This window comes from Clytia hemisphaerica, unplaced genomic scaffold (genome assembly GCF_902728285.1).
Source record: "Clytia hemisphaerica strain Z4C2 unplaced genomic scaffold, Clytia hemisphaerica genome assembly, whole genome shotgun sequence".
NCBI classification, from domain to species: Eukaryota; Metazoa; Cnidaria; class Hydrozoa; order Leptothecata; family Clytiidae; genus Clytia; species Clytia hemisphaerica.
The window spans coordinates 1,884,036-1,897,409 of NW_027103855.1; the positions used below are offsets into that span (position 1 = coordinate 1,884,036).

Below are 13,374 nucleotides of genomic sequence, written 5' to 3' on the forward strand. Positions count from 1 at the left end.
GTTCACTTTGATTTTGGAGATTGCATCTAGCTCTTGGTTGTACCTTTCATTCAATTATAGATATATAGATAGTCCCAAGTTAGAGCAGTTGACGGGATGAAATAATATACTCCTATATCAGGATTAGAAACTAGGCTAGTCTTACCGTCTTACCTCTTTTATCTTTTCCTTTACAACAATACAATGCTGACAAGTTGACACAACACATGTGTACATGTCAGTGCTGCAAATAGGGAAACTTCAGTTGGCCGGTAATTTTTTGAGCAGGGGTTCTGGCGGAACCATCTTTGTAGTCTGTTAAATACAGATTGACTCATTGGATTATTAGATTGGCTAAACACCTATTTCAATTTAATAACTGTTCCTCTTTTAATTAGAATCGCTATTAAGTATTTATCTAAGCCTCTAATCTTCAAATTTTAACCGGACAAAATAAAAAACTGAGCTTCAGAATGGCCGGTAAAAACTGCAAAATGACTGGTAATTGCCGGTCACCGGCCATTATTTGCAGCACTGACATGTAGCCAATCAGAATTTGTTAGCGAGCGGTGTTCATCCAATCAGATTCGCGTAACACAAAAGCAAAAGTGAAAGTAAAGGCGAAAATACATTTATTTTTTCTATGTGATTTGCATATATGTGTCATCACAAGCGATTTGAAGTACAAATAAAACGGAACGTTCTTGAGGCGTTCCTGAACGTTCCATAGCGTTCCTAATTAATATTGACTCAATAAGAACGTTCGAGAACGTTCAGGAACGCTTCCGAACGTTTTAAGACATCCTTAAACTAATAAAAGAGAAAAACCAGGAACATTTGTTCTCTAGTGTTACGTTCATTTTGCTGGAACATTCCATTTTATTTGTATTTAAAGCTGCTTGTGATGACACATATTAGAACAGAAAGAAACGCCAATTTGTCAAAGATTTGTTTAAAACCACCTTATTTTTTGTTGAATATCCCCTAAATTTATCGAAAAAATACACATTTCAACATTAATCTTAAAGTCTCTTTTATTGTTAAGTATCCCCGGGGTTAACACATCGAAAGGAAAATAAGCCGACGGAACCACCCTCATAGTTTAATCGCGGGATTGAAAAAACCTGGAGAAAACCTTTTCCATACCATATAATGTAGCTGAGAAATTTTAAAACACGGCATTTAAAGTGAAACAAGATGGCAGAGAAGTTGTAATTGGAGGTTTTTGTAATTAGGCAGCATGACAAAAGTTTCGTATATTTTAGCATACATAACAAAGACAAACTCAGGAGGTAAGGTAAATTGCGTTTTTGACTGCTTTTAACCATTTTTCTAATATAGAATAATTTCAAACTTGACTTCACTGATATTCCTTGGTTAGAAAAAGCTATACCTGTTTTCTTTTCTCTTTACAAAATCAACAAGCCATCAACATCAACAAATTCCACACTATTCCTCACCAGAAACTTTTAAATTATCTGCCATTATGACTTTCTTAAAGCCGTTCCAAAATTAACCAATTGGGTAAGGTATCGGAAACTCCTATGTGAGTTTTATTCTGAGATTTGTAAAAAAGCTAAGTCAGCAAAAAAACTTTTCCGGGGGGTTTGAGAAAAAACACAACTGCCATCATTTGCTTTTTATTTAGCCATACATTTAAATTTGGGCTCAAAAATACTTAAATAAATAAGCTAATAATATTCAATAAATTATATTGTATCTCTCAGAAATAAAACACTTATAAAATAAGATCATCATATCATTTGTAACACCCCCGTATTTGGACCATTCTGTCGTGGGCACAAAATAAGCAGAAACTAAGTAGCGTCCTTTTGTATGAAATATATACATTAAATTTTCTTAGTTCAAATACAAAAAGTCACTTTTGCATTTGTGAAAAATAAGAATAAAGAAATGATGAATTAATACAACATTCATAAACACCCTCTTTCTTTCAATGTCGTCTAATTTCCGATGATTTCCAACCCTATTAATAATATCCTACCAATCATCTTAAAATTAATTAAATTGTCCATTGACTTAAAAAGTATTTGAGAACTATGAATTTATAATATTTACAAAAAAACAAAAAGTTTAAAATCCTTAGTTAGTGAAATATTTCAATTTATTGCCAACCCAAAAAAATATCAGCGTTTTGATTGGTCGAGAGCATCGAGATATTTGCGATATTTAATATTTCTCTAGTCTGGAAATATGACCGCGTTGACTAGCTAGATATTGACAAGTTTTGGTTGGCAAAGTTTTCGTTTGAGTTTAATAAGGTGATTCAATAGTTTTTTTTCCTGTGAATCAACAATTTCTTTATGCAGAATTTTTTCAGACATTGTGACAAAGATAAGGTTTCATTTATTGGCCTAAGATCTAAGGCCAAGGGTTTTTTTAAGCATTATAAGTGGCAGGCCATTTCCGTATGGAGTAAAATAGATCTTTGAGCTGGAAATTTTATTTTTGTTTTTTTGGCTGCAAGAATTGTATGAGTTTTTGCCTTTGCTATAGAATCAAAAAAATTATTTATTCCTAATTTTGAGGGTTTTTAAGTGGTTTTGTTATTTTTGTTTTTAAAGTTAAGAATTAAAAGAAAAGGCTTTTATAATCTTTAAACACAAACGTCCGGTTGTTGCTTCATATTTTCGTTTATTCAGTAATCTTATACTATGGTTACACATTGATCAAACTAGCGGCTTTATCATATCAAAGTTTCAGGCGTGTGATGGATTGCACTCCTAAACCTTGGATTTACAGGTGCATGATAGGAGTGATATGTAACACTTTTAGTACTTGAAATTTTCTTAATAAAGGAGTGTGATTAATTGTATTCCAAACTTTGGTGGTGAAATTTTGATTTGTTGAGTGATTAATTGTACTCCCCAGGAATTTTATATATTGGACTTGGTACAAGGTAACCAAATGAGATCATATTGAACTTTTTTGGACATCAATAAAATTTTGTGTGAATTTTAGATCTGTTTGTTCTCAGTAAAATTCCTTGAGCCAACCACAATACAAATTCCTCAACATACTAGTACCAATCAAGCATGCAGCGAAAATTTTGTGAGCTGTCTCATTCCATTATAATCTCAGGTTTATCATCTTCTATTTTACCTGTGGAAATTTCTACAAGTAACACTTGTATGCAGGGGGGGGTTGGTACTAAAATCCAAGACATATATGAGTACCACAAGGTTTTTTGACAATTTTTGACATACCCCCACCTAATTTTTGAAAAAGGAATTTTAGTACACATGTAATAAAATTTATTTTGGAATTTGGTTCGAAGAATGCGGGTCTTTGGACTTTCAACAAAATGCCAACTCTGGTTATTTAAGCTGTCAATGAACCTGATCTATCTCTATCTATTCTAGATAAAGACTCATAAACAGTCAAGACACTTTTGCTCTGCTTCTACTTTTATATTGTAAGTTATTTTTTCACCTCTAATTTACAGCTTGCAATTTCTTTTCTATCCAGTTATCCACGGTTCTTTACAAAAAAACAAAGCATTCAACTTCAAAAGCATTTTTTATTCCATAGTATATGAAAGCAGAACAATTAAATTGAAACATGGGTGTTTCACAGCCCCAGAGGAACCTTTTTCCTCAGTTGAGATAAAATTTCCTATTGAAATGCTAATGGGGATTGAAATTCTATTGTTCCAAGGTTAAAAACCCAGTGGGGATATGGTTTTGGAGTGCAATTTTTAAACATGGAATTTTGAGGTGGAAGAAATCAAAGTCAATTTCCCAGTGGGGCTGAAATTCAAGGGTATTTTACCACCGGGGACAAAATTTTTGCTTAATTTTTGACACAGGGACGTATTTAAATCTTATATAGAGTTTTTATTTTTTCATTTTGCCTAAAATGCTCAGTCAATAGTTAAATTTCCTAAAATTTGGTGGTTTTTAGTACTCATGTACTAAAATGTTTCTTAAATTTCTTGAAGACCCCACCTAATTTGGGATTTTAGTACACATGGTACTAAAATGCTTTTAGGCTTTTTTGTAATACCACCACGTCACTAAAGGTCATGATGTCTGAAATTTTAATACCGACCCCCCCCCTGTTGTATGTAGATCTTGAAGATAAAAGTAGTTCAGCTTCCTCAAAAGAAATTAGGAGAAAACTTGAAGGGTGAATGATAATTTTTTTATTTTTTCTACTAGTGAAGAAAATAAGACTTTAGTCAAATGGAATAAAATTTAAAACCAAAGATGCCAACCCAACTTCCACCTAAAGAAAATACTCTCTTCAAGCGGATTTTGGTAAGGAAATGTTTTCTTTAAAATCTTAATGACAAATCCATTGTAACGTTCAACAAAACTAATTTTTGCAGAGATATGATATTTTTATGATGGTATGTGTGATTTGTAGAGGTGTTTTTTTCGAGAAATTTAATCTTGCGGCTGATACCTACATCTTGTCAATATTCTACAATCTTCCTAAGATTAAGATCTACAGATTTTTGTTAAAAATATATTTTTTGCAGAGCTAGTTTTTGAAGAAGATACCTAAAGCTGTGAAAATTAGCTCAAACAAAAAATCCATTTTTAAGATAATGCAAAAACAATTTTATGTTAATAATTCTCTTTTCTTTTGAATTTAGAAATGTTATGAACAAAAGCAATATAAAAATGGACTTAAATTCTGCAAGCAGATCCTTTCCAATCCCAAATTTTCAGAGCATGGAGGTAAGCTACATAATCCAGTTTACCAAAATTCATATCGTTCTATAGAGTTCCAGGTTCTTGTAGAAATATAAGGTCCCAGCAGGTCCCAGCACTGTCATAAAACCCTCTTACCCTTCTAATTGTTTTTTGTCTTTAAGAATTCACTGAGATTGATACTCACAATATTAAGGCTTTTTCTTCTAGTGGATTTTTCTGTTTTCAGAAACTTTGGCCATGAAAGGCCTGACACTGAATTACCTTGGTAAGAAAGATGAGGCTTATGATTATGTTAAGCGTGGACTGAAAAATGATTTGCGTAGTCATGTGTGTTGGCATGTGTATGGGTTGCTTCAACGTGCTGACCACAAATATGATGAAGCCATCAAATGCTATCGTAATGCATTGAAATGGGATAAAGACAATTTACAGATTTTGAGAGATTTATCACTTTTACAAGTACAAATGAGAGACCTTGAAGGATTCAGGGTAAGTTGAATCCTTCTAAACAAATCAATTTCAATCATAGCTCCTGCTCTCCCCTACCCTGGGGCTATATCTAAAATTTTCAATAGGTTCAGGTGTACCCTTCGCCTCTGGAGATACCAAAATACCTATTATTGGATCCTGGGGGTGAGCAGATCTTCTACAAATGGTAGCAAGAATTAGAAAAGCTAGCTGTGTTATTTACTATGTCTTTATTTAAAACCAATTTAAGCCTTGATACCATCTTCTCTGATATCCTTGGAAAATATATCAGGGAGTCAACCATTTATTTCAGTTTATTGACAAAAGTACCAAAATGTCTGTCTACTACTGGAACCACTTATCAATCTTATATTTGTAGGGGTTACCTAGATTTTAGGATGGACCTGAAAGCTGTATGCACCTTAGTAGGCACTATGTATTTTGCGCTTTGCATCATTAAAAAAATACAAGTCTTTTCAAATGAAGATAACGCATGGCACAGGTATTTTTGAGGAACGACTCTCCTTGGGATTAAATCTCCAGAGGTAATAATCTAGAGGGTAGCAATTGTTAATGTTGAGGGGCATTCAAATTATGTTAAAACCTCGCTCCTCCATCGCTTTCACTTTCAGGATACAAGGTATCAGCTACTGAAAGTTCGACCAGCTCAAAGACAGTCTTGGATTGGTTATTCAATATCTTATTATTTACTTGGTCAATATGATATGGCTTTTACTGTCATGGAAGAATTCAGGAAGACACTTTTTCAAGATAACCAGGTATCATGTTGTCATTACTTTTAAAACAATACATTTATTAGAAAGTAATACATTCATACATGTCTTTGAGTCTTACCATGCAAAAGACTTGTGTTTAGGACGATCATATAACAGTAACAAAGCATTTTTGCTTTCTTGCCCTCTTATTCAAGAATTTTTCAAATTTAAAAGTTGTTTTTTTACTTGTTTTTCTTGCTTCAAATGTTTTTGTTGTACTCTTTTAGCCTAAAGTTGACATTGAACATACAGAAATGCTGTTGTACCAGAACTTAATTTTACGAAACCAAAACAAAGATCAAGAATCGATTGATCACTTTGACAAATATGAAAGTGTGATGACTGACAAACTCAAAGTACAAGAAATCAAAGGTAATTTTATACTTAGGTTTCAAGCTTTTGAATATTCCTAAAATTCCGTATTTCTCAGGATCACCACACCTAGAGTGAATGATTAGTTTAACTAAAATAATACTGTTGTCAGGCTTCAACTTATAATGTTCTGCTGTGAAATTCATCTTTTCATTTTTACTTCAGCTTTACAATTTCTGAAATTGAACAAGAACGACGAAGCAGAGTCAATATACCGAGAACTGATCAAACGAAATCCTGAAAACAACGCCTATTATGAAGGTGTCGAAAAGTGCATGAAAGCACAAGGAAGATGTATGTTACATAAATTTTTCTTTTGAAAATTCATTGAAAATTACAAGACTTTACATTGCAAAGAATTATCTTGGTTTAGTCTGAAGAATTATTTTGTTTTACATAGTGCTTTCTTTTTAGTGAATGATGCCTCCAGGATGGAGATTTATACAATATATCGAAAGAAATACCCTAAAAGTGAAACACCTAAACGTTTACCACTGAACTTTATCAAAGGTATCGTGTTATCTCTAACTTATGTCTGCATCATTTATTCCAACGAAACTTGTTAAAAAAGAAAAAGTATACTAAGTTGGTTTTGCTAAACAAAATGGGTTGTTTTGCCTTCCTTTTTGATAAAGATTTTAAGTCATACAGAACTGGTTTGGCCTCAATCAAAAGTTTTGGAGTCCAATAAAAACCTCTTTCATTCATAGGTGACTTGTTCCGTAGTCTGGTTGACGAGTATCTGCGTGTTGCACTAAAGAAAGGTGTTCCACCCCTATTCACCAGCTTACGATCTTTATATCAAGATAAAGAAAAGGTAAGAACAGAACTGCCTATTTACAGTGTGTAATAGTGCGATGACATATCTTGACAGTATATAAACTTGACGAAGAAATTCGTGTAACAGAATTGAAAATCTTTGGTATGCTTATAAACTCACCGGAATCTTGTAATACATAATTCATATGTTCGACTCTGGCTCATTAAACTTGAACTGGAAGTCTAATTTGTTTGAATTATTTTCTTTTGTGTAGAGACTATTCGACGGAGACCGATTGTTAATCAGAATTCTAATATTTGAAGGATTCGCGCAATGGAAGTTATAATGTTGTTGATTTTGAATTTCAGGCTAAAATAGTTGAAGACCTTGTTCTTGGGTACTCCTCGGCTCTTGAATCGGATCAAAAGTTTGATAAAAAAGGTAAGTAAGGTTCTGTAGGCTCTCCATTAAAAAACTCGAGACATTAAATAATTATTTTCAACGACAATCATGAATTAAGAGAAGAGAAGTGAGAAGTGAACCCTCCGAATCATCCGGAATGGGCCCTATACCTACCCTAGGATAGGAAAATTACCACCCTTACCAGACACTGCTAATCCTGCGCTCTCGACACGACAGAGTTATCGGTGTATAGACAATTAGATTATCGCATGGTCAGTTTAAAGGTTTCAGTAAAGCATTTATCAAAATGTACATAAAGTCTTAATGCTCAATCTTATTTCATCTCAGACGATGTTACTCAAGATCCAACAGTCTTACTATGGACAAACTTCTACTTAGCACAACATTTTGACCATTTTCGAAACATTGACAAAGCCTTAGAGTACATCAACCTTGTACTTGATCACACGCCAACGCTGATTGAAGGTTATATGGTGAAAGCTAAGATCTACAAACACGCCGGTTGCAATCAAGAAGCTGCTAAATGGATGGACGAAGGGAGGAGTCTGGACACCGCAGACCGTTATGTGAACTCTAAATGCGCCAAATATCTACTACGTTGCAATGAAGTGAAGAAAGCTATTGAAACTTGTGGTTTGTTCACTAAGGTTTGTATCAACTTTTTTAACATTTAATATTTTGAGATAATCGTGATTTAAGTTTAAACTAAAGCTATAAGCATAATAGTATGTAAATATCAACGAAAATACACTTTTGACTTTCACTAACACTCAAACAATCACCAGCTGCAAATACCCTTCAGCAGACAGCCATCGATTGACTGTTTTAACGCCACTCGAGTTTCTTTTTAGCAAATAATGAAATTCCGAGATTTCTTGACGTATTTGGAATTGATTTTAATTTAGGAGGGTATTTTGCCTGATGATGACTTGGACTCGATGCAATGTATGTGGTTCGGTATCGAATGTGCGTCTGCCCATCAACGTAAAGGAGAAATTGGTGAAGCTCTTCGTAAATGTCACCAGATCGAGCGCAATTTTTCTGAAATTGTAGAAGATCAGTTTGATTTCCACACATACTGCATGAGAAAAGTGACACTTTGTGCCTATATCCGATTGTTACAGCTTGAGGATGTGATCAGGAGTCACGCTTTCTACTTTAAAGCTGCCAAGCTTGCCATCGAGGTAAACACTTAATTTGAAAAATCTTTGCCTTAATAACCCAATCTATGATTTTCTTACACTGTATTTTTAATTTACTTTTTGAATTTTTTGTTTACCTTGTTCAATCATTTGATTTAAAAAGCAATCAATCTTCAAAAATTCCTTTACTTCAGTGCTACTTAGCACTTCACGACAAGCCATCTCTCTCAATGGACGACGCAGACCAGATGAACAAAGAGCAAATGTCCGAAAAAGAATTCAAGAAATTGAAAAGTAAACAAAGGAGAGCTCAGAAGAAACAACAACTTGAAGAAGAAAAGAAAGGTTGCTCAGCATTTTCTTTCTTTGGTTATTTTTCTGACCTTCATAAGCCAGTTTAGCCTGTTTTGCAACGATTTTTCTAACGCGAGCTTATAAACTTAGGCCAAGCTTAAAATAAATTGTCTTGTAAGCACTCAAAATAGCTTTTTATACAGTTGAATAAACATTAAACCTCTTTATCAGGTTTTCTTATTCAGCGAGGTTAAGAACTGGGTGATCCACTAATTAATTACCTTCAATTCTCTCAGCTGTCGAAGCCAAAGAGACCAAAGAACCTGAAAACAAGAAAGAAGAAGGCAAGCCAAAGATCTACCCAAAAGAACTCGTGAAATGCACTAAACCATTAGATGAAGCAATCAAATTTCTCGTACCACTTCAAACATTAGCGAAGGAAAGGATCGAAACCCACCTGATGGCATTCGAGATTTACTACCGCAAAGGGAAACCGTTGCTAATGTTGCAATCTATCAAACGTGCTTTCAACTGTAACCCTACCGATCCTCGACTTCACGAATGTATCGTACGCTTTTTGTTGAGAGGTACATATACAAATTATTTTTCGTCATAGTGAGGTCTGCGATATAATTTTCCTTTGAGTCTGTCCAGCGTTTTTTCTTGGAATTACAGGCTAACTTAGCTTTTTAACAATGAAGTATAAGCCCGAAGAGGTAGAAGTGAATCTTTAATCTTTCTCAGGCAAGAAAAAGTGAAGCCTCAGAATAAACGCCGTATTTTTGACGACAGCTTGAATTTAATGTTTTTTTTATTTTCGAGTGGTATATTTTTTGAAATCTTTTGGAAAAATTTACTTTCAATCTGGAATTTGTATAAAAACCACACGGGTCGCTCAAGGCCACGTAACTTAAGAAGAATTTAGTGGCTTCAAATCCTGCCTATGAGATTTGCTTCTAGTCCTTCGGGTTTATACTTCATTGACTTTTAATATTGTAGAAACTGGCTTGATACTATTTCAAAATAAAATCATTTCGCCAAATTCTTTTTTTTCGTTCTATTTAAACATCATCTTTGCTATGGAACAAGTAAAATCGGTTAAAAAATTTGATTAGATTTATTGAAAAAACTAAGAACAATCAATAAGCTACTGTTATGTTTTATTTTTGTAAGTCATAATTTAGGCCTACTTCCTTTCATTTAGTACGGAGCGAGCGCGATAACTACAACGCAACTGTGAACACTGTCCTCGACCGAGAGATAAAACAAATCGTCAAAGAAGATGACTTACAATCATACACTAACCAATTCCTCGACCGTAACCGAAACTCTTTCCTTGCTCGAGTTGCAGGTAACCAATTTATCTGGATTAGGTGCTGTTATGAATATTTTCTAGTAAAGGATGTTGCGCCAAGGGTAATATCCCTTCACTGGTAAACTAGCAGTTAGGTTGCTTTTTATTTTCTTCTATTTCAATCAAAATTAAAGAAGAGCAGAATGCCCTCCTATTTTTCGTTGAAAATGAGTGGGTATACTACGCCATCTGGCGAATTTACCATCTGACCCTCTTTAACTTCACAATTATCAAGAAAAGCCAAAAATGTAAACTCAACAGCAATCTTTTCTTTTTTTAGTGAGCAAAAGTTTGTACAACATTGACAAGAAGTACAAATCGAACGCCTTAGCATTACTCGATCTAGAGGGCGACTATGAAGATCTCACACTTCAGGTATGCTAACATTTCAAACACCAATTAACTCTAGATCATTTGCATTTGAATATAAAATCATGCTCGTCGAGATTTGAATCATTCCATATAGTATTTTGTAATGGTTTTTCGCTTTTAGTCAGGGATTCGTTTAAATTATGAAATTATTCACATAACAGACACGCGAATATCCACTTTATTCATATCACAAAAGGTCGAAACAGTCACGGGAAAAGTTTGACTCGTCTAGAATGCTTCAACGCGGCCACTAATGACCAGTTGAAGCATTTTTAGCCAGAATAAAATCCACTTACCGGAGACTGTATATTTTACTCGGATATCTGCTGGACCCTTTTACGATTAGATGAAAGCATTGTTAGTGTTATAGTTAATATTTACGCAATACGATAAAAGTACTTCACTTCATATAGGAATGCATCAATGTATACAAAGGCTTCCAAAACGGTGATTTCGGAGCCACGTCAGATGACATCGAAAGTTATCGAGTAAAATGCGCGAAACGTTTTAAGTACGCTGATCTCTTCAAATTGGCGGAACGTAACGGTATTACGGATGAAACGACGTCTGATGCTCAAGATACGAAACCTCCGATGCAAGAAATTGCAAGCACGATGACACAAGCGAATGGTTGAAAGTTCTTATGGAATGAGTCATTTTTTCTGACTTTGTGCATTATCAATTTCGTTGCGATGCAGTGGTTTTCTCGAACCTCCACTTGGCGATTTTCTTGTGGCTTTCAAAAAGAACATAAGAATGTCATCTGAATAATGGCTTCAATATGGTAGATATTTTGTATGAATGAATCAGAACAATAACTCAATAATCCCATATTCTAACCCATGAAACTGTGATGGTTAAAAGCGTTAAAGAACATGAAAAAAGACAGATTTTTAAGTTTAAATTTTAAAGAAATTTTACATTTTCTATCTGTCAGGCTAATAACAGTTTCCTTACCTTCTTTTTTGAGAAATCTTGGAAATGTTCTTTCACAATTAAGATAGAAATGAATAAAATTGAAAAGTGTACGCGTTTTCAAGTCACAAAAACTGATATTGTCAAGACTCGATCAATCGAAAGCTCTGAGATTTTCTTACCTTTTTTATTTCTCTTTTTTTCAAAGTAGTTCTTTTTCTTTCTCTCATTATTATTTAAAAGTCCCTTGTCCAGCTGAAGCCACACTGCTTCGAAAAAAAATTTAGAGCTTAAGTCGCTGGAAATAGTCCTCTGGTTCTTTAAGAGTACGATTCTTTCATTATTCAGGTTTATTAGATGAAGAATAGACTCTCTTTAGTTCGAATCCTTTTCTTATCTGGAAAATTTATTGGTCTTTGAAGAATGATTCACAGAGATTGTATGTCTGTCAATATTTGCAAGAATAAGGATTTCTAGCAAATGAAAAAGGAACTTCTCGATCGAAATCTTTCTCTTGACACTTTGTACAATCCTGTATAGAACTTGTTGCAGGGTTTAACCAAGCTCCTTGGTTTAACCTTGCAAAAAGTGTTAGCAGCAATGTGTGTATTTCAACCTTGAAATGTATAAGGTAGAAGATTTATTGAATTTTGTAGAATGTCTTTTTTGAAAATCCAATTATTAGAGAGAAAATAGTCCAGCTAAAAGAATTAAATACAAAACTCACTTTTTGTCATTGTGTCACGAATTCTTTGTTTTAATATTTCTCACGCAATATTTCTGTACCTGACCATAAATAAAACAGTTTCATTATATCAAATGCATCAAACTTTTTTGAATATCCCACGGGGGAAGTGATTACGCAAAAAAGAATAGTCAAGGTGAAGTAGAAATTTTGTGGATTTGCGACCCTATCATTTTCTTTGAAACAAAAATTCTAGTCGACTAAAAAATTAAAAAGAAAGATTTCTCTAGGGTTACTAACAAGGAAGCCTAGGTTTTCGACTTTTCGTGGCTGCTGGGACCGGGGGGGGGGGTGGTAGGCTGCGCGAATCCCCAGAATTTATTTTGTTATACCTTATCGGGGAAAACTTCGTCGGGGAAAAGTGACGAAATTTTGGACAAGTGACGAATATTTTCCCCGACGAAGTTTTCCCCGTTTAAAGGTAGGGGATGCGTATCGTGTATGAAATTCTCGTCCGAGAGTTACCTCAAATTTGTGGTAACCAAAATTTGCATAAATTTACATAATTTCGTCACATCCAATCAAAGAAAGAAAAAAATTAAGTCATTGTGCTGTTGTTTTCATAATTATCAATTTTCATTCATTGAACAAAGAAAAAAAGAAGTCATTGTATTGCTATGACGCATAATCAAAAAAGAAAAAAGAAAAGATGGGGGGACAGAAATATTTTAGACGATACGCATCCCCTATATCAAATCATATCAGAGGGGATGCGTGCAGCCTAGGGGGGGGGGCTTGAACCTAGGTTAAACCTAGGTCCGGGGACTTGCCATTGGTCATCAGGGGCCCTTTTTTAGGCTCTGAAGATATCTGACAGGGTCCCAAATTTACTAATTTCCAAAATATGTATCTGAAAGGGTCGACTTTTACCCTGAGTATCAGAGGTTAAGTTTTCAAAGAAAATAGTAACCTCTGAAGACAAATAATAGAAATTTTATCGCACATGTGTCAATCTAATCACTGTAGAAAAAATCAAAGATGAAGAGCAAACATTACCATATTAATGTCTAGCAGACTGTATCAGTATGCAGTTTACTATTTACGAATTCCCCAGAAACATCCAAGTGTAGTTGAAATGAGTTTATTTCGAAA

General features: G+C 34.2%; 1 protein-coding gene across 1 annotated transcript; it reads left to right on the forward strand.

Annotated features, from left to right (window-relative positions):
• The first annotated feature begins 4,152 nt into the window (after positions 1-4,152).
• LOC136808258 (N-alpha-acetyltransferase 15, NatA auxiliary subunit-like) lies at positions 4,153-11,526 on the forward strand. Its single transcript, XM_067064799.1, has 16 exons — positions 4,153-4,259; positions 4,601-4,685; positions 4,888-5,150; positions 5,762-5,908; positions 6,133-6,277; positions 6,443-6,571; positions 6,692-6,787; positions 6,988-7,094; positions 7,406-7,478; positions 7,788-8,107; positions 8,366-8,644; positions 8,797-8,947; positions 9,193-9,483; positions 10,101-10,247; positions 10,531-10,625; positions 11,036-11,526. The coding sequence occupies exons 1-16, from the start codon at positions 4,209-4,211 to the stop codon at positions 11,255-11,257; spliced, it is 2,601 nt and encodes an 866-aa protein (XP_066920900.1). The 5' UTR covers positions 4,153-4,208; the 3' UTR covers positions 11,258-11,526.
• The last annotated feature ends 1,848 nt before the right edge of the window (positions 11,527-13,374 follow it).